Source organism: Neolamprologus brichardi, chromosome 5, assembly GCF_056152115.1.
Source record: "Neolamprologus brichardi isolate AB-2024 chromosome 5, ASM5615211v1, whole genome shotgun sequence".
Taxonomy (NCBI): domain Eukaryota; kingdom Metazoa; phylum Chordata; class Actinopteri; order Cichliformes; family Cichlidae; genus Neolamprologus; species Neolamprologus brichardi.
Genome location: NC_142108.1, coordinates 13,249,102 through 13,273,280, shown reverse-complemented (window position 1 = coordinate 13,273,280; position 24,179 = coordinate 13,249,102). Strand labels below are relative to the sequence as shown.

General features: G+C 41.0%; 1 protein-coding gene across 1 annotated transcript; it reads right to left on the bottom strand.

Annotated features, from left to right (window-relative positions):
* Positions 1-1,350: 1,350 nt before the first annotated feature.
* Positions 1,351-21,767, bottom strand: LOC102796225 (arf-GAP with GTPase, ANK repeat and PH domain-containing protein 1-like). The gene is made up of 20 exons (XM_006784320.3): positions 21,110-21,767; positions 19,314-20,544; positions 12,177-12,235; positions 11,998-12,085; positions 11,597-11,682; positions 11,348-11,489; positions 11,134-11,268; positions 10,887-11,008; positions 10,524-10,682; positions 8,580-8,663; positions 8,212-8,316; positions 7,971-8,118; positions 7,263-7,391; positions 6,102-6,239; positions 5,911-5,970; positions 5,524-5,675; positions 5,129-5,219; positions 4,271-4,493; positions 3,809-4,109; positions 1,351-3,379 (listed from the first exon to the last, which is right to left on the bottom strand). The coding sequence occupies exons 2-20, from the start codon at positions 20,458-20,460 to the stop codon at positions 3,098-3,100; spliced, it is 3,651 nt and encodes a 1,216-aa protein (XP_006784383.1). The 5' UTR covers positions 20,461-20,544; positions 21,110-21,767; the 3' UTR covers positions 1,351-3,097.
* Between the last annotated feature and the right edge of the window lie 2,412 nt (positions 21,768-24,179).

Here is a 24,179-nt window from a genome sequence, read left to right as displayed (position 1 = left end):
AAGTTCCACATCTGGGTTGCTGAGTGCTGAGGTACACAGTGCTACCAAAGCTCTGTTAACTCAGTTACTGCAGAGCTCCAAACCTCCTCTAGTATTAACATCAGCACAAAAACTGCACTGGGAGCTTCATAGCATGGATTTCCATGGCTGAGCATGTAGGTGTAATGTGTAGGAGGCCCTGTAGTGAACCATTGTATTCTCATAAAAATAACTTTTTAATTGTTTAGAAATTTTAGATAATGGCATGTAGTATCATTAATCATCGCAATCACTAATTATATTTACTAGAATAGCTCCAGAGGTTAATTTTCAGCTACTATTACTCCTCTGTTGATACGCTGTGTCACTTATTGTAAAGCTGACTGATCATTACCAAGACCTTTTTACAGTTAGGTTGGCACTCTTCTGATTAGTAGAGAAGTAATTGGTTAGTTCTGTGTCTGGAGCATCAGCCTTGTGGGTTCAATGATAGTTTCAAATTGCCCCATTTAAAAATAAAAAACTTTCCTCTGAAGCTCGTTAGAGTGTTCTTGTTCTAAGAAGTGAAGGCTATTCCATGTGGGAAACTGCCAAGGAAAACTTAAAGACTTCAACAGCATGCACATCTCCCCTCACAGAGCAGCAAAACTGGCTCTAACAAAGAACAGAAAGAGAAGTGGGAGGTCCCGGAGCACAGCTGAGCAAGAGGAGAAGTACATCAGAGTCTAGTCTGAAAAACAGATGCCTCAAAGGTCCTCAACCGGCAGCTTCATTATATGGTACCTACATACATCAGTCTCAGTGTCGGCAGTATAGCGGGGGACTCCAGGATGCTGTCCTTCTGGGCAGAGTTGACAAGAAAAAGCCATAGATTCCTTTACTCAGTGTCTTTTCCTTATCCATCTTTATTGTTTCCTTGGCCATTCTCAGATTCTCGACTAGCCAAACTTATATCTTCTAAACCTGCATCAGGGCCACAGCGACATTGACTCTATGTAGAAGTGTTTTCAGGCTTATATGATTATTTACTGTCATTTACAGTGTAATTCTAATATGTTTAATCTTATGTTCGATAAAAACAAGTATTTGTTTTTTCAAAAACTAAAACATTTGTAAGCAACCCCACATTTTAGTAGTGTTTATAATGCTACTAAGCTCCAAGGTGTAAATTATACTGTTTATTAAGGGGACGAAATAAGTCAATAAATAACCCAAGTCTGAACACACACACACACACACGCACGCACGCATGCACGCACACACACACAACTCTAAGCAAAAACACCACAGCTTGGGCAGTAGCCTTAGTGTATTAATAATGAATACTCTGTGAATCATTGCATGAGTAAAAAAATACAAATGGAATACAAATGGAAGAAGATGTTTAAATCACAGACATGTATAGTCAGCTGAGCCTTCAGATAAACACAAGTTTATACGTACAGTACCGCAGGAGAGATGTTTTTATGCCATTAAAAAAAGATATTAAATCGGGGAACATTCCTCTGGTGCATGTTTACAAATATTGAATCATTCAAAATCCAGGTTTTGTAGATGCATCTGGCAAACCCTACTTTCCCTTTCTATTAGACACAGCAGGAATATAAAACAAAACACCCTGACAGTCCACCAAAAACTGCATTATCTGGAAAAACATGTTAGTATTTTTAAAACAGTTAACTTATCTGTTTTTTTTTCTCTACATTCAACCAAAATCAAGGCATTTCACTTGTTCATTTGCACATCTAGTTTTACACTCGCCTTGATAATGAGCTACTGCTGGAGTCATAATGCATACATCCTATACATTATTTATGTCAGACACACCGATACAAACGTAACATAAAAACCTCCCGTTTTGGATGTCAAAGAGTTAATCAGGCGGTTATCAAAGAATAACTGGGCCGGGGTGCTGTACAGTAAATCTCTGAACAGAGTAACCCTTGGATTTTTATACACATAACCAACTGTACAAATCATACAATAACACTCTGGAAAATTAGGCTTTTTTTTGTTGTTTTTTTAGAATCATAGTATTTTATCAATGCATTTCTATACACGTACTCTGTTTATCTCTAAAACAGCCCTCCCTTTTTCATGTCGGCTTACACATCGTTTATGAGCTGAATTAGCAGCTGTGTTAAGCATAAGCACACATTCACAGTCAAAATGAAAAACTGTTGCGATCTTTAACGCTAGAAATTCAAGATGCCCCTCAAATCTTAAAATTTATTGCAGTTCTTTACGTCTGGCCTGGAGATACTCTGATAAGCTTCTTTGAGGCCATTTTTCATGGAGTGGAGAATAAAGTTGAACACTGACTGCATTCTGAAACGTGAATCATACAATCTGATATAAACTCTGGAGGACTATAAGTGCCAAAATAAAAAAAAAAGTAAGAATAAATTTAAATAAATAAATTTAAATTTTATTTATTTTACATTTTTTCCCTTTGCAACCTAATCCCCCTTCTATTTATTTCTGTATATTTCCCTTCTTTTATATTTATTTCTACAATTGCCTCAGTTAAAGTGGGATCAGCTTTTTGTCAATTGGTTAATAAATGCCAGTCTGACAACAGAAAAAAACTGCCTAGGGAGATCATTGAAGAACTGAAGATGCTATGTCAGCCTATGTCACATTTTATAAATTAACCTTTGCTTATATTAATTTTAATATACTTGTATTTCATTTATATATATATATATTTATATATATTGTCATTTATGCGATTATTTTTATTTTGGCACTTTCAGTCCTCCATACATTAAATACATTCCTTTAAACCTGAATGCAGAGGCGGAGGATGTTGTATTCCTTTTACCTTACCGTCACTTGTAAAGCGTAATGAGAAGACTTTGCCTTTTTTTTGGTTAAATCGTTCAAGCAGACTGCATGTGGCTGTGTGATTCACAGTTTACACTCCTGATACACACACAGACACCTTTTAGAACCTCATCTGGCTCTACGAGTGCAACATCTGGCAACATGTCCATCAGTCCCGCTGGCCTGTGTGGACGCGCAATGACACTATGAGGGTAAAGTGACAAACTCACACACACAAACATATACTCGAACACACTCTGACGCACAGGCTTTATGCCACACCACGTTTCGGTTATGACACTGCTCTTCTGGAGGTGCTGTAACTCAAGCTTGTGCCGCCGCTCTTGTGCGAGATCTTGAGTGTCGTGGCAACCGTCAGGCTTGGTGTCATGGCAACAGGAAAGCTGGATGTGGCTGCCGCTGCGAAACCGACTGTCGCGGCGACGGATGGGAGCGGCTCGTTCGGGCATCCGTGCTGGAGCAAGATGTCGACACACTCTTGGCTGCCAGCGCTGTGAGCCAGAGCCAACGCTGTCTGGCCCTGAGCATCCCGATACCGAACATCGCAGCCATACTGCAGGCGGGAAAAGAGAAGAAAGCAAAGTGGATTAGATTATGTAATAATCCCATCCTCCACACTTCAAGGAAGTTTTAGAATGTGTAGGAAAAAAGTTAAGCCTGAACAGGATTGCTCTAAATGATGTCAGAAAGGTGCGATTAAGAGAGCTTTTGTACCTTTCAGACATTTAGATCACCTTCAGTTGTCTGCTGAGTCATCTATTTAGACCACTTTTGTTCTCTGCTGAGTGAACGACTCAAAGGAGGTAATTTTACCATTTTTGCACAGCTCTACAAAATGGTTTGCTGTGATGAAGAAATTTATAATCATTACCTAACCAAGTACCTCCACTGCAGCAACATCCCTATATATTTTTGAGAATACCTGCTTCGTAGCTGCCCGGACCAGTGTAAGATAAAAAAAGAGAGACAAAGGGAAACAAACCCAAATTAGAAGCTGCGTCATCACCACATCAGCCTGCTGACAGGCAGCGTGCAGGGGGGAAGCGGGCAGCCGCAGAGCTAAGAGCGACCGGGAGGAGCGTGCCAGGCTGAGAGGGGCATTAATGTCCTCCTTAGTGCAGTGGGCCAAAAGTAGCAGCAGCTTGGGGAGATTGTGCTCCATCACTGCCAACAGAAGACGGCCAGATAGAGTGATGTCTGGGCCCTCGCTCGTAGGAGGAGGCAACGGCGCCACAAACAGTTTCTGCTCGTATTTGGCTCTTATCCACGATTCCCGCTCCTCTCTAGACAAGGACAGAGAAACAAGTGAGTCATCAGCATTTACAGCTGACAGATGACAGCACTGGACTTTCCAGTGGACTCAGAAAAAGAGCTGCACAGCTCATGTGTCCATACTGTAAAAAAAGAAAACTTGTGTATATATATAAAGATGATTTGTCCTTACCGTGTAGCATCGGGTGCTGGTTTACGGTGGCCCATTGTGCGTGCCTCCCATATACTGTTGACCATGTGGTTGCCGATAGCACTGAGAACCAGCGTCAGCTCTCGTGGCAAATCATCCAGCGCCAGAGAGCGAACCCGTGACAGGTGAGTCCCCAGGTTTCTGTGGATGCCGGAACACTCGATGCATATGAGAGCGCCCAGATTCAGACTGGCCCAGGTCGGATCTTGAAGAGGGAGCGTGCACACAACAAATTAACTTCATTTGAAACTGACAGTCTACCAATTTCATTTGGCTGCGTGGCACTAAAATGCGCCTGATCGGCCATGGTGCACAACAGAAGAGTCTAACAAATCAGCATAAAAAAAACCTCAGCATTAAATTTAATTTAGATCTGATAAGTCATCAAAATTCTTTATCTGGCCCTCAAACAATACAGAAATCATGTGAAAAATGTGGTACGTGTGGGATGTGAAAAATACCACACAAAGGCACATAAAAATATTTGCATTCACACTCCATTGTCTTATCGCATAGCATGCGGATGAATGACTGTTTTCAAATATGCTAAATACCAATTTAAAAGTTAAAAGTACCCCGCTTTGAACGCTCTAAGGCACGGAAAGCTATTTTCAGATTGTCAGACGGAGGAGGGTCATACACATTTTCCACGGTGATTGTCCACATTTGTTCTAGAGTACGAACACAAAGAAGTTCAAATCCGCAGCAAATTATTTTCTCCTCGCTCTATGCAGCTTCTTACACCAACAACAAAAGAGGCCTCGGCTCTGATTAAAACTTCCAAACGTGAAAGCAAACAGAGCATTAAAATTAGGGATGAAATAGGCAAGCATGACATACTGGGAGCGTCACAGTCCACACAGAAGTTGTTGCCCTTTGCATTGCGTATCGCCTGCAGAGCCACTGCATCACTCTGGCTGTTCCTTCGAGCCTGTGAGAGGCAAACAGTAACCAGAATAAATGAACTTGTATTAACTCTCCTGTTTAAATCTATCTCTGCAAAGAAAAAAGTGATGAATGACCGCAGTCATTGTACTGACAGTAACAGATAGAAAAAAAACCCAACTTAGGGTGGATCTTTAAAAAACAAAATCACTGTTCTTGTTTTTTCTCAAGGAGCTTTTTATCTGCAGGAAGTCTGTAATATTTACCATTTGTCGCTGGCAATAAAATGAATGAATAAAAAACTAGATTGCTGTGTGTCAGAGAGCGAATGTTTTCCTGTCGTTTCTTGCCTTGTTTTTGCTGCTTTCACACAGCTGAAGGCTGGCCAGGATCTGGTTCTCGATGGCTTGGACCCAGGAGTCCCTCTCTTCCACACTTTGTGCTTCAAAATGCCACGTCTGACCAGTGCTCGACACAATGAGGAAGTCAAAGTTATCCTCGTCTGAGACAAAAAGACAATAACACAGAGCTCAGATTTTTTTTAATGATTTCTGGATGCAGAAATTTCAGCAGTAGGTTATTAACATCACTTCAGGATCACAGTTGTGCATAAGCAAGGTTTAGTTTTATGCTGCTGTTCTGCAGAATTTAATTGATTAATTGTCAATATGTTAAATTAGAAGCTTGACTCTTAATGTGATAGCCTGGCATGTGTGGAGGCAGCTGATTTATATTACCTGTCTTGCTTACGTTTCTTAAGCTACCAAAGCTTTTGAGTTTCCACATTTTGCGCTTAGCTGCATAAGAGAAGAGAGAAATATCAGCGAAAAACACAAAGTCTTCGTCATATGTAGTAAAGCTACAAATGTCATTAGAAACATCCCGACTGGTGCCTATGAAAACATATTTGAAGCTTGTAATCATTTACCATCTGCTTGGCCGGCGGTGGCATCTCCTTTCTGATTCATGCTCTTCTTTCTGCGATGCTTTTTTCTGTCCGTGACTGGGGAGGCAGAACCTACGTCTTTGGTAGAGGAAGAGCTCGAGACTCCCTCAACTGCAGAGTCTTGTAACGAGCAGACAGGATAACAAACGTAAAATTACTACAACCCTGTTTCCAAAAAAGCAGGACACTGTATGAATTATACACAGAATGCAATCATTCACAAATTGGTGGAAATAGTAAAAAGAAAAAGAGATCAAATGCTGAAACTGAGAGATTTTAAGGTTTTTCTATGTTGGTTTTTTAATAGGTGCTCGTTTTAAATTTGATATCAGCAGCACCTTTTTAAAAAGTTGGTGCAGGGACATGTTTGCCACCGTGTTGCATCAACTCTGGGCTTATGAGAACTAAGTGAAACAAATGTTGTTGCTGTTTTAAAAGAGAAATATTTTCCCATCCTAGCTCAAAATACTATTTCAGCTGCTCAATATTTCAGGGCCTCATTTGTCATGTTTTTCTTTTCATATTGTTAAATTAGTTTTCAATACTGCAGGCGGCACCTGAGCTCTTTTGCTGTGGAGCCACACAGCTGCAGATCGTGAGGAATGTTTTGTCATGCCGGAAAAAAAAAGCAAGACATTTCCAGAAAATGACATCATCTGCATGGGAACAAACCCTTTGTATGTCTTTCAGGCCAAATGCACAAATATCGTGCCACGCCTTTATGGATGCTGGCTTTTGGACTGTATGCTGATACCAAGCTGGATGGTCCCTCTTCTCTGTAGCTGGGAGGATGCGGTGTCCATGCCACCCAAAAATAATTTCACATTGTGACTGGATGGTCCACAGAATAGTTTCCTACTTTTCCTCAGTCTAGCCTAAATGTGCTTGTGCCCTGAAAAGGTGACAGCCTTCCTAATTTTTTTAAATAATGTTTTTCTTTCTCTGCAAAGTAAAGCTTTTTCTTGCATTTGTGGAGGCGACGTTAATGACAGTGTGCTGTGAAGTGTTGCTGAACCCATGCAGTGAGGGCTCAAAGATCACAGCCATGCTGTCTTTGTAGTTTTGAAACATTTTTAATAACATTTTGTTTTTGTTACATTTCAGAAATTTCACTGTCTTACATGTTTTTAGTCCCATACTCACCAATGCTTTGAGCGTGATTAGATAGTGTGGAAGGACATCGCTGCACACCTCTGTTGCCCCTCAGGAACAGGGCACCACCCAGCCCCTCCATCTCCTCAACTTGCAGGAGACTGCTTGCACTCATTGGTACTACAGGAAGGGTAGCAACCATATAAACAACCACATACTTAATAATAAAGCAATTCAGTCAAACACTAAATGTGAAAACAAACAGTGACACTTTCTGACACTTGCATGTATTACTGATTTAGTTTCCCCACACACTCTTAAAGCACTTGCAAAATTCCTTATGATGCTGTTTTGTAGTCTTGCAGGGGTTTCACAGCCTGCTGCAATTTCCCCCCGTTTGCACAAATGCTTGACCCCTCCATTTACAACCGTCTTAAAATGCCAAGAACAATACGTACAAAGCAGTTCTGCAGCCTTCTTTTCTACATATCTACATTTTTTTTTATCACTGTCTCTAATAGAAAAAGGTCATCAGGTAAAATATTTCATCTTATCAGCTCCACAGAGAAAAGTACCAGCATGGAGATTTAAAATCTTGAGCTTCTTAGATTAGCTAGACCAAAATCTGTTCAATATCACAGTAACTTTAGATGACATAATTAATTTACATGAGGTTTATTTAAATATATATAAGGTTTAGCTATTGTGAGACATCTAAAGATTTTTCCCTCTTTTGTGAACCATAGAGAACATCTTTACCCTCAGCTCCTTGAACGTCTTTGACCCGCCCGTTAAGCCCAGCTGGGGGGGTGCAGGCCGGGACGGCGCGAGGCGGCCGCTTTCCCGGCACCTTCACTGTCACTCGCAGCAGGTCCATCTCTTTCCCGGGGGCATTCAGCATGTAGTCCTGCCAAACCAGGCATCAGCCATTACCATCAAACATCAGTCGTGCTTTCAGCAGCATAATGCTCTGGAGCGCTCTGTTAACACGCCGACTCACATTGACACTGGAGTGATAGGACAGTATGCCATCATTGGACAATGTCACATACTTCTTCTTCCACTCTTTGTTGAGCGAGTTCCCACTGCGCTTCAGCAAGATGCCCTTACGGAGGCGACAACACAGAAGACTGTCAATTTATTGCTAATGTCTCAAGTGTTCATATTACGGCAGCATAATGAAAGCTGGCTGCCAAAAACACCCACTAACTATTCATCAGGGCAGAATGGGAGATCACAGCACTTCATCACGCCACACGATGAAATTGGCTTCACACGTCTGAAGTGACTGCTGGTGAGATGTCCTCTGCTGAGGGTCATCTGATACATCATATTTGTTTCTGTATCAAGTGCAAATCGGTGCCCTACCTGTTTGATGGGAATGGAGCGCCCACTGCCCAGATCGCCCTTAAAGTCTGCGCTCCTTCTGTTTGAGTCGCTGCCTCTCCGGCCCTAAAGGAAGGGAAGGATGGACAATAACTGCATCAGGCAGGAATGGGCAGCTTACTGCTGATTTTAATTTATATTTCCCAGAGTTTCTGCTGGAAAGCTTCTGCTGACTGTAAAAGCTGGCTTATAAGTGTGTATTTATAGCAACTGGTTCAGAATAATTGTCTGTAGCTTTACATGAAGCTGCATTAATCTGTATTTTTATGCAAGTGTCTAATCAAATGCTTACAGCTCTGGTCACTTATAGCAATAAACGCAGAGAGAATTACCATCCTAATTCTGTAGTTTTCCTCATCTGACCACTGTTTAACTTTTCTGACCCACAGCTTTACTCTTCTGGTTCACTATAATCAACTTCAGCCCCAGACACAGGAGGCTGCTGTTCTGATAATCCAATGAATAAACTGCCTGCCCAGTGTAAAAAAACACTGACAAAATGAGTGAAGGCTTTCTATATATGTGGTGCATTTAGCAGCTTAAAAGCCAGTATGATCCATGTGATTAAACATAAGCATTAATTATTAGATTCAAATGTTGAGTCAGCCAGATGAGTAGGTCTCCAAGGTGATGCAAACATTTGTTAATGCAGGTTTTTAATGACATTTCAGATTGTTTTTCCCATAAGGCTGAATTTTCACAGCATTCAACAAAACCCCAAGTGAATATAATATTATAATTACATTATAGACATACTAGACATTACAGATATGTAATGTTTGTAATGGATATTACAGTACATGTCTCTGCCAGTGTATTGTCTTTGACTGTTAGCCCCACCTATCTCTATATTACTCTGCTCTATATTATTGCAATGATGTGGAAAAGTGTTCAGCCATCCCTCATGTCTCTATATTTCAAAATAAAGGGTGGAAAATGAGAAAACGATGCAATGATATACAAACATAAATGGAAATATGGTATGGCATGATATGTATTCTTTAGCACAGTTTCAACTCTCTTAGGCAAGTTTTCTTCTAATTTCTTTAAGTAGTCTTCGGGAATAGTTCTCCAGGCTTCTTGACGGACATTAAAAGCTCCCCGTTGGATGTTGGCTGCCTTTTGTTTTGTTGTCTGTCAGTTTGAGCTCACACTACTTTAATAATGTTGAGGTCCGGGCTCTGAATGATAGTGATCCATTGGATCATTACTTTTTTGAAACAGCCTGTTAGTAACAAAGTGGCTAAAGATAAGTACAAAATATGTACTAAGCAAAGTGTCAAACAAACAAACAAAAAACACATTTCTCTGAAAATCCCTTAAGAAAAACTTCAGAAACCCTGGAGAACTATTACTCAAGGCAACTGCTACAAAGTCTGGCTACTTGGAAGCAAAATATAAGGAAATGAGGAATGGCTCAAGACTTTTGCCCAGTACTTATCTAAAGCATGCAACAAACTTTCAGCATTATCAAAATTATATTTTGAACCACTAAGATTTTCAATGTGACCAAGCCGATGTCAAGTAATAATTTGCTGCATAGTTACCTGAATTTCTTAATTCCACAAACAGAAAAACGAAGAAGTCAGTGCTTCAGCTTTGATGAGAAAAACAATTTTACTGGAATTATTTTGCATCACTGGATGCAGCTTGTGCCTACAGTTAGCTGATAATTTAGCACCCTGTAGTTAATATAGGGTCACTTCAGCTTAATTAGCTGTCTGTATTATATAACTTAAGACCATAAGTATGTTCCTGCATTGGGTTTGGTTTGTCCTGCCAAGTGTTTACAGCTCATTTTCTAAACATGGAAACATACTGAAGGGTTGGCTTGGAGTAAGGAAAAAAGTGGAGGAAAGAAGATTGACAGTAAAAATGTAAAAGGTTCTCTAAGCATGATTGGAGCTTGCAGTGAGTAAAGTTTACCGCAAATCTAGTGGTGCGTCTTCGGACGCTACGGACCAAGACAGGCGTAGTACCGTCCTGCTTCTCCCCCCTCAGTGTTCTGCCAATCTCTTTGTGACTGATCACAGGAGTGGAGGGAAGTGAGGACGAGTAGTCGCTGCTCTGCCCACCGTTACTCGCCTAAAGAGAGGGAGAGAGAGGAAAAAAAACAGGAACAGGAGGAGGACGGAGGAGATGAAGTGATAATTGAGCAGAAGGAGCAAATAGCTAAGCCTGATACAACAGCATGCACACTTTAAAAATAGCCTGACAGCAAAATGAAATACAGAAAATAGAGTAACAAAAGCTGCTTCTTATGGACAACAGGTAAGGTGCTGGTTTTACCTGTCCTGGAAAGACACCGGAGACTGGGGTGGAGCCTCCAGAGTGGTTGGGAGAATTGGGAAGAGATTTACAAGAAGCCAGTAGGGCAGCTTGCTTCTTAGCTGCCATGATCTTCTGAGCAGCTGTGGCAAAAAAAACCCAGAAATTAAATTAAAAAATGAAACATTAGTCCCCAATAAAATTCATATTTGTCCATCCTCTACAGCACCACATACCATATGGTTCTGGATATGACAGACGTACATACCATCCGTGAAGACTCTGTTCACATTGAGGCCGTACGTCGCGCAGGTTTCATAGTAAGTGCAGCGCCGCACGTCTGAGCAGAGCTGTCTGGCCCTGGCATCATCTATCACTCTGGGGTTGGTGCTGCTGATCTTATCTGGAATAAGCAAAAATCACCCAACTACAACGAGAGTTCATTATAAAGGAAGCGCAGATGCTGAGCGTGAGCATCTTACCCTGAGTGCCGACGACTATGAAAGCGATCTCAGTTACGGGCCGATGGATTGCAAGCTGGTGATAGATTTTGTAAACTTCCTGGAAGCTGGCCTCATTTTCCAAACTGAAGACCAAGATTACTGCGTCCACCCAACTTGCAAACTAACAAAAGGGAAAAATAATAGCAGTCAAAAAGTACAAGAGGGAAGAAATACTTACTCTTATTAAAAATAAGCCCTCAAACAAGTTCAGCTCGATTCTCCACCCACCTGAGGATCCGGGAGTTCTGTCTCTTCTCTGATTATCAGCAGATGGCTCTGACCATCAACTAGCACATCCTTAATATACTGGCGTCCTGGCAAATATTGGAACAAACAAATGTTTTTAAAGCTTTTACATAATAACTCATTTGATATTTACAGCACTAAAATTGTGATTAAAGTGATTAAAAGAATGATCCTGGGTCATCTAAATCAGAAACAGCCAGCATCCATCTGCTGGAGGAGACTCAGGTGTCGCTTGTCGGAGATCTGACTTTAATAGTGTTCAGCCTTTACCTTACATTTTAGAGTTGAGATGGCTGTTGTTGTCAACTATATAAGTTAAACCAAATCAATCTGAACTGAATTCACAAAGCTCTGCTCTTAATGGGTGGAGATGTTAAACCAACCTTCTGAGTTCTCCAGTGGGAGGTAACTTCCAGTTAAATGTCTGTGGACCAGAGCAGACTTCCCACTGCACAGACCACCCAAAACACCCTGAAGAGCAGACAGAGAGACAGAGAGAGAAATTATAAATTCAATATTAAATCCACAAACTGATTTGTAAAAACTATAATCTCCTGCTTACCAGATGTAGCTCTTGCACAGTTTGGCTCATCGTCCATTCTTGACTGCTGGTGCATACAACTGAGGGCAAACATTCACAGCAAAAACAGAGGAAGACAGGATTCATCGGTGAAAAGTTGAGTTGAAACACAGGAACAAAAACAAACAAATATATATAACGTGATATAGGACATAAAGCACTTGGGTATTCCCCTGCTTTGAGTCTATGTGCTATTTTGGGTGGCATTACTCCTCACATTCATTTTTGAGGGGGTTTGTGTGAGACACAGGCAGCCCAGTGACTAATCAAAGCTAGCCTAAAAACAGGCCCAATATTCTAAGTTGATAGTTTTTATAGGGGTGTATGTGCTGATCTGGAGTCAGTTCGGTAGCATTTAGTATAAATACATTATTCATCCATCCCTGACCTTTATCTTACCCAAGTCAGGGTTGCATGGGGGCTGGAGCCTATCCTAGCTGTCATCGGGCAAGAGGCAGGGTACTCCGTGGACAGGCTGGCAGTATGTCACACGGTTATCATGAAGAGATCATGGAGGCAACCAGTACCGCTCATATTCACGCCCATGGCTAATTTAGAGTCGTTGGTAAATCTAACATTCTGGATCGCGAGAGGAAGCCGGAGTCCTCGGAGAAAACATTTAGACTCCACGCAGAGGGAGCACTCAGCTGGCCGATGGATTCAAAGCCAAGACCTTCTTGTTATGAGGTGGTGATGCTAACTAGGGCTGGGCGATATGGCCTAAAATTCATATTGCGATATAATTTGAAGCATGTGCGGTAACGATATATATCACGATATATTCTTTTCTTCTGTATAACATATTTTCCACACTATAAGGCACACTTAAAATCCTTTAATTTTCTCAAAATTCGAAAGTGTGCCTTATGTATGAATTCTGGTTGTGCTTACTGACCTCGAACCGATTTGGGCGTGCAGAAATCTGTTAAAAAATGTTTTAGTACAACTTTGGTAAGCTGCACTGCTTGATGGATTGTCAGAGCATTACGGCTGCCGTAGTGAGGAGCTTCCTGGAGTAATCTGGGTCCAAACTCCGTCCCTTTCAGGTCCCAAAGTCAAACGAACACTGAGAGTTAATAACTGTCTAAATTCTTTCATCTTTAATTAAATCATCAGCGTTGTTGCTTTACCAGGTGTAACAATTAAGTTTAACATCCATGAAAACAGAATTTATTACATTTAACGGAGTTAGAAGTTAATAGGACGTTAGCTCGCTAGATTCCACCTAAACATGTTGTGCTACGTGATTGCTAGCGACACAGCTATGTTAGCATAACATTAGCACAGTGAAGCTGGAGGATGAACGCCAACTTTTTCCCACTCATTAAAAGTTAACTTGAGGGATTCTGGTGGTCAGGGACAAATGCAATCGCATAGCAGGATGCTATACACGGGCCAAACTTCAGTCAGGAGAACAACTGAGATTATTCATCCACAATACGAGGTTAGTTATTAATATACTGCAACAACATGGGAATAGAACAGCTGCGAGAAAATTCAACAATAATGAATCAATGTTAAGGAAGTGAAGGAAGCGCAGTTTTTGGCTTTCCCCTTATTTCAAAAGTGCTTCATCTCTTTGCTATGACTGTCGTCCGGCATAATTTGCAGATGATAATGGTTTTAGCCGCTGCCATGCTTTCGACAAAAACAGGCGCAGCTTGATGACATCATCAACATGCGCTATCCCGATAGAGCGACATAGTTAAAATCTCTATCGTTGGCCAAATTTATATCGTTTCTATCGTATATCGTTTATATCGCCCACCCCAAATGCTAACCACTGCATTACTGTACTGCCCCCTAAATAAATAATTTGACTTAAAATATACATTTATATTTAAACATATTCCTGCTATTTTTATGCAAAATAGCTCTACTCAACCCTTTAACACAACAACTCAACCCTTGGTAACATTTTACAGCAGACTTAGCAACCATGAAGTTGCTTTTGATGATGAGTGAAAACCACAGTTAGTTAGCCTCATTTGAAATAAAAAATAAATAAATAAATAAATAAATAAAATATGACTTTAAGTGTCTCCAGCATTGTTACGGTCTAAAACAGTCACTGGATTCAGTTCAGAGTCAGGATAAAGCAGAAAACTATAATAATAAAACTCGAGTTTCTAAAACACACACAATGTCCCAAAAACACTTAGCAGTAGTATGATTGCTGGCCAGGTTTGGCCTAACTATCTGTGGATCCAACACAGTGAGCAGCATTAATGTTCAAGCGTCCCCATCCACCCTCTGAGCTCAAAGAGGCTGTCACTCCCCCAACTGTGAGCACCCAGAAAATTCAATCAAGTGTACAAATGTGCAAGTCTATACGAGTTAGCCAGCATGGCAGGTATCTTTACTTTACCCTAACATTGTTAAACCACCTTCTTTTCTCCCTCTTATTGTGATTAACCGGCAAAACCAACCTTAACGAGCCATTAATTCTTTTATTCACCCTCGAAGACTAAAAGAAGAAAAAGAAAAGAGATATGAGCTAGCTGGAGTGAGATAATTCATTTTATTCCCTGTGCAGTTCCACTCATTTCATGAATTTTATAGAAGTCGGTGTCAACTGAAACAAGACCGAGTATGCCACTTGGTGCTCTGTGGTATCGAGAAGATGAAACCTGATTCAAAAGGTTTGTGATGGAAGATCGTTTGCATAAGAAAGTCAAATAACCTAAAGTGGGTTAAGATTTGAGTCAAATATAAGTCACAGTGTTTCAGAATTATTTGTAGAAACACGTATGCTCATGCAGCATTCTGCGAAATAATGTTTTGTTGAGTAATCCTCTAACACTGGACTCAAGAAACACACAGATTTACTGCACTGGAGATTTTTCTTGTATGAAAACAATCTTGAGGGCTGACTCTGGGTGTACACAGTTTGTTGAAATTAGTTTAGAGGAGGAGAGGAGACAGAAAGTAAATGGCTCTTTATGATAGCTAACTCATAATCAGCATAATTTTAAACTTGTGGCAGACGTCGGACTCTAGAGATGAGCGCACTAAATCCTCCATCTGTTAATGTTGTTATTGTACAGAAAATGTGTTCATTTAGCTACTAGGCATCTATTGTTGTTCAAAATGTTGATGAGCCACTGTGAATTATAATCTCAATTCCCTGTTCTTAGCTGACAGGAGTGGCACCGGGTGTGTTCTTCTGCTGCTGTAGCCCAACTGCTTCAAGATTTGAGATGCTCTTCTGCATACCTCGGTTATGACAGTGGCTATTTGAGTCACTATTTACCTCCCATCCTATATTTCATTCCTGAAGGAACTGTCTGTGAAAAACTTTCATACACAACACACCTTCTTTCATTGCATTTTTAACAATATATTTGCTACATTAACCACACTTTGTGGAATGACTAGACCCTGCAAAAACAGCTGTTTGTGTTGCTTTCCTGTCACTGCCTCTTAGCGAGATGAACATCAGAACATTATGAACATTAATTCTCAGTCAACTATGATGACTGAGAATGATTAAAAACTGTCACGGTGATAAATGATGGCGAGTGTATAGCCAAATGTACCTAGTACATTGGTTAACTGTCATCATAATACCAAATCCTGTTTTACTGTGTAATTCTATCACTCAGTGTAACCTACAGTCACAGGCTGAAATAATATTTTGTAGAGTGGACAAATTACATGATAAAACTCTTTACCAGCAGCACAGACAGCAGTATTAGTGTGGGAGGTAGAGTACCAAGGCAACTGTTAAAATGTATTCTTATTCTTATTTTTGTTCCTCTGTAGCTCAGCCTTTAATTTAATTCTGAGGTCATGGATATATTTCTTTTCCAGACTCTACAGAAGTATAAATCACAAGTCACTTAATCTCAGCTGCAACATTTGTCTTGAAAGAAATGCAAGATTCAGCAGGAATATTATATAATAACCTCAACTAGTTTCAGGGTTTATACCAGTGATATATATATATGTATATATATATATATATATATCCCCATGGGCTGAGGAATTGGCAGCCAAAAGAATTCTTTAAAACAAAGAAATTTTTAAAAACTTTAATTTATTTACAATTTTATTATTATCTGCAGCTTTTCTTTTACCCTTTAAATACCTTTATGCGCCGCATTATAAATAAAGCATATCTTTGTAGCGAACGGGCTCTGGATCTGGTTTTATGGCTGAATTTTGCTTTGTTTTATCTTTGACAGAAAGATGTCGGTGAATGGACATTGAGCAGAGAGAAAAAGAGGGGCAGACAGACAGACAGACAGAGCCATAGAGGACATCATACACATGTGCAAATATGAAGCTGAAGGAACAACACAAATCCCCATCAGCGGGGGCAAAAACAATGTGATAGTGCTTACAGATGTACAGTGATGAGGAAACTGTCTCACCAGAGACAACGACACAGACATTTCTTGCACACGCACGCACGCGCGCACTCTCTGAAGCTGGCAGGTTACGCTGAGCTGGGTGGAGCGAGCTGCAGCGTCGTCCTGGTTCCACGGGGACACAGATACTAACTTTAAACCGACTCCACTCTCCCTCGTCCCCATCTTTGGGCAATCCCCCCCCCCCACCTGCGCCCACACTCCCCTCCATCAAGAGCGTCACACCACAGACCAAATAGCACCTCTCGCGGCTTGCTGTTGCCATGGCAACTCCATTTTCCAGAAGCCTCCATCCAAGCCTGGGTCTCTATACGATAAACGGTCTCTCATGGATACAGCGACATGTGTGAGAGGCATGGAGATGTGATGTCCACCTGAAAACACAAAACTGCGCGCGTCTCTCACGTTCTGCCGGTGTTGGCCAATATTTTCTGCATCAAAATCACCGAGTTTGTCCGCCAGCAGAACGCTGACATTTTAAGCTGCAATTACAGACTCATCATGACACAACATAACGCTGACAAATGAATGGACTGCATTTGAAGGCTGATTAACTCCACGCACAGAGCAGGAAGTGGACCCGCTCCCCTCGCTCCGCCGATGAACACAGCTCTGTGTATCCCAAACCTTAATTATTCATGTCCCACTTACTCCCGACAAATTATTCAGGGCTTACTCCAAATCCTACACACCCTGTCAAAGATTTTTTTAAAGAAAGAAAAAAATAAAAATAGAGTTGCATCATGAACACTGAACACATTTCTGTGTGTTTGATATCCCAAACATGGAGTCAAAGCACTCAGACACATGACAGCATTTTCACATGAAAAACACCCATCTTTGCTATTTACTGCTGTGATGGCCTCAGCTTTACCAAGGAGGAACAGCTTGTACACATTTGAAACACTCTTACTTTAAAAATCTCTTTGGAGCTCTTCCCCTTCTCTCAGTAAGTTTGCTGTAATTTCCCCCCTCTTGCCATAGGTTTATTAATTCACAGTGACCTAATATTCTAATCCCCTCTCCATCAGATATCCTGCAGGCCTACATCAGATCCAGCTTCTATTTTTAACTAAGATATTAACTTGACATTTACTTTTTGCACTGCAAATCTAATGATTACCAACAAGCTTGTTTTCATCATCTATTAACATCTTAAATAGATGATTGGTCAATAAAACAAGGTGATATATTTAAATTGCTTCTAAGGTCCAAAACCGCTAAGCACAAAGAGAACAGCGAATAAAAATGTGAAATGGTTGCAATAATTATCAAAATTGTTCATTTTTACCAGTTTTTGGACAGCAAGTTTTCTATTAGCGGCACTAATTCATTAGTGTAGCTAAGCTGTGTTTTTCCCACTTGTGCTGTGAAAGAGTAATTGAATATTGAAAGGACATATACCACTTAACCTTAAAAACAAATACTCTTCATGCACATTAATATTCACTCAGGCATTTATTTTCTATGTCCAGATAGAAAAACATCATTATTTGCTTTTCGTTGTAATTCTTATAAATTCTCAAAGGCACGCTATTTCATCAGATGTTATTATGATTGCTTCTTCTTCTTCTTCTTCTTCTTCTTCTTCTAGCTACTCCCTTTAGAGGTCGCCACAGCAAATAATCTGCTTCATCTCCGTACCCCTAGCATCCTCCTCTGTCACACCAACCCTATGCATGTCCTCCCTTCACTGCATCCACGAATCTTCTCTGTGGTCTTATTCTTTTCCTCCTGCTCCTAGCAGCTCCGTATTCAACATCCTTTGTGCAGTGCACTATCCACTATCCCTCCTCTGCACATGTCAAAACCATCTCAGCCTTCCTCTCTAACTTTGTCTCCAAACTGCTCAACCTGAGCTGCCCCTCTGATGTACTCATTTCTAATCTTATCTCCCATGGTCACCTAATATGTTTATGACTACATATTTATTATTATTCCACCCTAAAACTAATCTCAAATACACCAAGAGCCCACAAATAAGTGGAATTGTTTCATCTGATCTCACTAAATAGGAAAAGTTACCTATTAGCTTTAAGTAACTGGAACATTTCCAGCCCTTAGGGTGTTACCTACCATGCAATACAACAAACATGACAAAGCTCACTTGTAAAGGTACCACATCTTCATGTTAACTATTTTTTTTTATTTACACAAGTCTTCTATTTCCCCAGAGAAACGTGCAAAGGAAACAATTACAGAAGATGTTTCACACAAAACGTTAAGCCAAGCTAAAGTAATGATAATGCATTTTTTTCACTATACTTGTGTCTGCGTGGAACTTTCAGCAAGTGCTTCACATAAATTAAACGTGTGAATAAATAAGCGAGCGCATTCGAGCATAACTAAGTGGGGGCGGTTTTGTTTTTTTGAGGGGTTTAGCGCCACACAAACTACAGAGAAGGCAATATACATGGGTAATAAATACGGGACCCTACTTAATTACACAGAATAAACGAATCATCTTAATTGGCTAATTTTTTCCTCCCGAGGGACTCCTGTTGGGTGAAATAAAATCTATCTGAAATGATTTTTTTTTTTTTTGCCACTTTTACACCAGAGATTTCATTCATATTGTTCGCCATGTGCAACAAACTCTGATTCTTAAGCACGTGTTAATTTAGGTCTGGGTCTGTCAAAAGAGTCCAGAAGAGTGAGACTGTCAAATAAAGGGGTGCTGGTGTGCTGTTTACAGCCTGCATTTGCATTTGTATGAAGAGACAGTAGATTCATGAGGTTGCCTTACCTTCCTCCTCACTCGAACCTCTCTCCACAGGTGGATACAGCGGAGGTGGAGTGTTGACGCCGGCTGGCACGCCTGCACTTTTGGTAAAAATCCCACTAATGAACTTGAGCATCTTACGATCACGAGGGGGAGGAGGAGGAGCACGGTGGATTGTTCCTCCCTGTCCCTCCTTTCCCTTCTTCAGGTCCTCGGAGAGGCAATGTAGGTCGCTGTTGTCCAGGGTACGACTTGTGGGCTTTCTCTGAGTCCTGGACATGTCGGTAGCGGATAAGGAAACGGAAACTGTCTTAAATCTCTCCCCCTGAGGGCTGTCCCGGGTCATTATGCCTGAATATCCTCCACTGACGGGAGCTCCGGGACGGATGAGCGCCCCCCTGCCATCGCTGTCGGCCCAGGACGCCCTATAAGGCCCCATGGTTGTAGCTGCCGTTAAGGGGGACTGGTCCCCAAAGCGGTTATCCCTTCTGTCCAAAGTCTTTGCAGAGTGATACAAGGTTGTTGTGTTGGTCTCTCTGAACTCCCTCCATGCAGAGTTGCCTCCTGCGTGGGATCTCATCAAGACTTCAGGCCGTGGGCTGACCTGTGATGGGACAGAAAAGGGGAGGCTGCAACGTGAACGACCGCTCAAGTCCGCTCCATTTTCACCCTTTAAGAAGAGCAAGGGGGGCTCCCGGTAGAGCTCAGTCTTAGGGCGCAAGGCATCTGAGCGAGGTCCCTCTCTGCGCGCAGTTCCCTCTGTGGTAGTTCCTCCATATACTTTAACCATTTGCTTGACAGGTGGGTGTTCAAAAGAAGCGTCTTTGCTCTTACCAACCGATACAGTGTCTTTTTGGTGTCCATCCCTCCTCTCAGGCTTCCCTCTGTTCTCACTAGGGCTGCCATACTTGACCCGCACCTGTTCCACTTCCTCTTTTACTTCTGTGTTTTCTTTTTCTGCCACTTCCAAACACACAGGTTCTTCCTCCCTGTCAGGAGTAATGTTCAGATCCTCCTTCTCCTCCTCTTCCTCCTTCTTAGGGCTCCCTTCCCCCTCTGGAAGAGCCTCCGTCTGGCTTCCTGCTACATCCTCTGGCAAAGCCTCAACCTTCACCAGAGTGAGGGATATGAGGTAGGTGGTGCGTCTCTGTGGGTTGGCTGCTTTGCTCATTGGGACAGCAGACCTCAGTGCAGTGACACCTGCTCTCTGACCTCAAAAGACCTGCACACCTCGGTCATGGCAACCAGGATGAGACTGAAGACCAGAAGAAAAAAAAAAAATCAAATACAGATCTGATCAAATGATGTGTGGCAGATTTTGGCTGATGTCGGGCTAATGTACTTGACAGTAGTCCAAGTTTGCTCTTAAAACCTTAACAAAAACAGGAAGTCAGTAATAAAAAATAGAGGAACACTTGAATTGCAAATTTATGGAATATATTCGGAAGGCTGACCCACTGGTGAAACAAGTCTAGACTGTTTTTTTAAAAAAAAAAAAAGCCTCCATTAATCCTCTTCAATGCACACCACTACTACTGGTCTCTACCACTGATTCATTCATAATCCTTCTCCCTCTCTGCCTTGCTTTCCTTCTTAAATTCATTTATTTAGAGCAAATCTGACACAGAGACACATGGATGGATCTAAATAAGGTATATCTTTCCACGGAGTAGGTGTCCCTGCCTCAGATTTTAGCCTGGAATTATGCAACAGTCTATACATTCATGACTGATCCATTTCTTGAATAGGGCTAATATTAATACTAGCTGTATAATGCCACCCTACTACAATATTTGTCTCGGCTTTTGCTCATATCATACCTTCTTTTTTTTCTCTCCCCACTGAAGAGTATCCATTCACGGCTCCGTGCACATTTGATCTGATGAAGAAATCCTCCTGCCGCCGGATTACCATTCATATCAAATGGCACATCAAACAAGGCTGACAGAAAAGAGCTCCAACTGAAGATGAAAACAGGTGAAAGGGGAACAACAAAATGGAAATCATTCACTTGTCACGAAGCGTCTGGCAGCTGGAGCCTCCGATCGACAATGTCATGCATAAAATTATGTATGCACAGTGTGAGGGTCACTGAGAGATGCTGAAAAAACATCTGTTGTTATGTCTCGAGAAAAGCTAAAAAAAAAGAAAAAAAAGAAAAAAGAAAAAAGGAAGAGGGATAAAGTAGCCCGATTTCCACAACCCAAGCAATGCTTTCTTCTGCATGTATGCCTCCTCTGGAGAGCAGCTCCTCTCGGTCACTGCATCCTCTCCTCCGAGTGCCTCATCCAATTAGCAAGTCAATAAAATGTGTCTGTGAGGCAGAGGAAGCCCACCAGCTCACCACAGCCCCTCCTCCTTTTTTTCCTCCTTCTTTCCTCCTCTTCTCACTGCCACAGAGCCATGGAGCCCCCCTGCTTACGCGCCGTTAGCCTGCCGCACAACCACATCCACGCTGGATACGGCTCGGGCAATCAGGCTGGGGAATGAGCAGCTTGCTGTGAGGCGGTGGTGGTCCTTGCCCACCTTCATCACATTTTCTTTTTATCTGTGCCGACACACACACACACACACGCAAAAAGAGAGACAGGAAGGAGGAAAAAAAAGCCTCAGCTCTACTCCTGCCAATGCATCTGCTCTGTCTCTAGCTCTTTCTCTCCGCTCTCCTTGTGAGCAGCTCCTGCTTTCTCTCTCTGCCTCACTGCATGTCCTCTTTGAGTGAGAAAGTAAGGATGTACAGGATGGATGGTTTCTAAAGGGGGAAAAAAAAATAGAAAGATATAGAAAATGTTAAACAGAAGATAGATTTTTGAGGGAGGGAAGCTATCTACAGTAACAGCAGGAGAAATGGAGGGAAAACTGCAGATATTGATGATAAGTTAGGTGGAAGACATCAGAGAAGATACAAGATGCGGAAGGACAAAAACATACTTTAGAAGTAACGCAATACACAACCTTCAGGTAGAAGGTATTTTGTCTTGTCTCTTAATCATGAACCTGTCAGCATCAACAACACGACTCAGGGATCAAGCAAACGGCATTCTTCTCACTCTTACATTTAAACCTCAGAGTCACAGTTGTTGTTGTCTCGATTAAAAACAGAAGATCGAGCCATAAAACCTATGGGCATCCGTATGTTATGTTAAAGCTTTTGTGGTTTTAAGATGTTTACTAAACATATTGTGATTTATTAAGGCTGCTGAAATTCTAATAGTAGCATCATAATCAGTTAAGAATGAAAAGTAGAGTTTCTTTCAGCAGCAGTACAATCACACACATTGAAGCTAACTCTGGGACTAATAAAGGCTCTCATCTCATCTCATCTCATCCTATCTTATCGACTTAAATCTTCACTGGCATTTTTGTTGCTCATTTTTTGATATGTACTTTATAATTTACTTGTTAACCGTCCACTTTGCTTTGTGCACATATCTGGAATGAGATCTATTCATTTCCATACTTAACTAATACGTAAAAGTCAAAAATGGCTGTTACTCATATACAGTATGTGTCAGATATTTCAGTTGTGCTAATAATGGCGCTATTTTCAAATGCCTGTTTAATTTTCAGGCTTTTTGAATGTTTTCTTTGTAGCCACAGGTGGTTGCCATTTAGGTGGAAATCATGGAAAGTTAAAACCCATGTTTAAAAAGCAGAACAGTGTTTAATATGTGGTTTTGTGCTTACCTGCCAAAACATTACATTAATATGTCTTTACTTAATTCATATTTTTCAGCCTTGATAACATTTAGAGTTTTTTGCTAACAATGGGAATGCTGCAAAAGCACAAAGTTAACTGTTAATGTAAATGTATTCATCTAACCAAATCAAGATAGACCTGGGGATTTAAATATTGCTTTTAACAGTCTAAAACACCCTATAAACGCATTTCTTACTAGTGCCTATTGCTATCTTATAGTACTGTGAAAAAGTCTTTCAGCCACCTCTCATTTCTTTATAGTTCACATCCAAGCAGCTGGACTTTCTTGCAAAGCTTGAAATGCTCCTGAGCAATCTGTGCTTTCTGAAGGTCTTTCAAAGTTTTCTTTACTGTTCAAGCATTAAAAAGGTGCCTAACTCAAGGGATGCACCAATGTAATGTCTACATGAGACAAATAAAACTTTATTCAAATAAAATAAAAATATAAAAAAGTATTTTTCCCCCAAGTTTCTTTAGATATAACTACAAAAAATGTCACAAACAGCACAGTTTGACAGGCATAAAATCACATTTTTTCTCATGTAAGTTTACTCCCAAAGTAGAAAACATGGCACATCTCGGCATGCTGTGCAGCATCTCCTTAAAAAAATCTGAAGAAACTGAAGACGTGCAGAACAAAAGAAGTGGCAGGAATAAAAAAAAAAAAGAAGAAGAAAAAACAGTATCTGAAAAACCCAAATCCTCTTCAGTTGATCCATCTACTGGTCTCTAAAGCTTCAATGGTCTCAGTGGAAAGGTGGGATTATGAAGGCATCCTTAAGAAAGTGAAGGAGGCAGAAAAATGCCAAATTACACAAGGACTGGACTGAAAATCAGTGGCAACAGGTCTGATGGCGTGATGGATCTGAGAAATCTTTGGTTCAAATTGTCATCAACAGGTATGGAGGAGGTCAGGAGAGAGGTACAGCAGCCATCTGTAAAACACAGTGGAGGCTCTGTGATGGTTTCAGCCAGTGTGTTGGAGTTTGTGTCAAAACTGATGGAATTATGAGTGATTATGAATTTATCTACCATGTAATACTGGAAACCTTCAGCCAGTAACTTTATTTTTGAAGCATACCTAAATAGAAAAAAACTCAGCAAAACACTATCAGTGACGGATCTGCTTCACCAGAGCTCAAACCTCAAAATTATTGAAGCAGCGAGAGATCACCTTGACCAAAAACAGA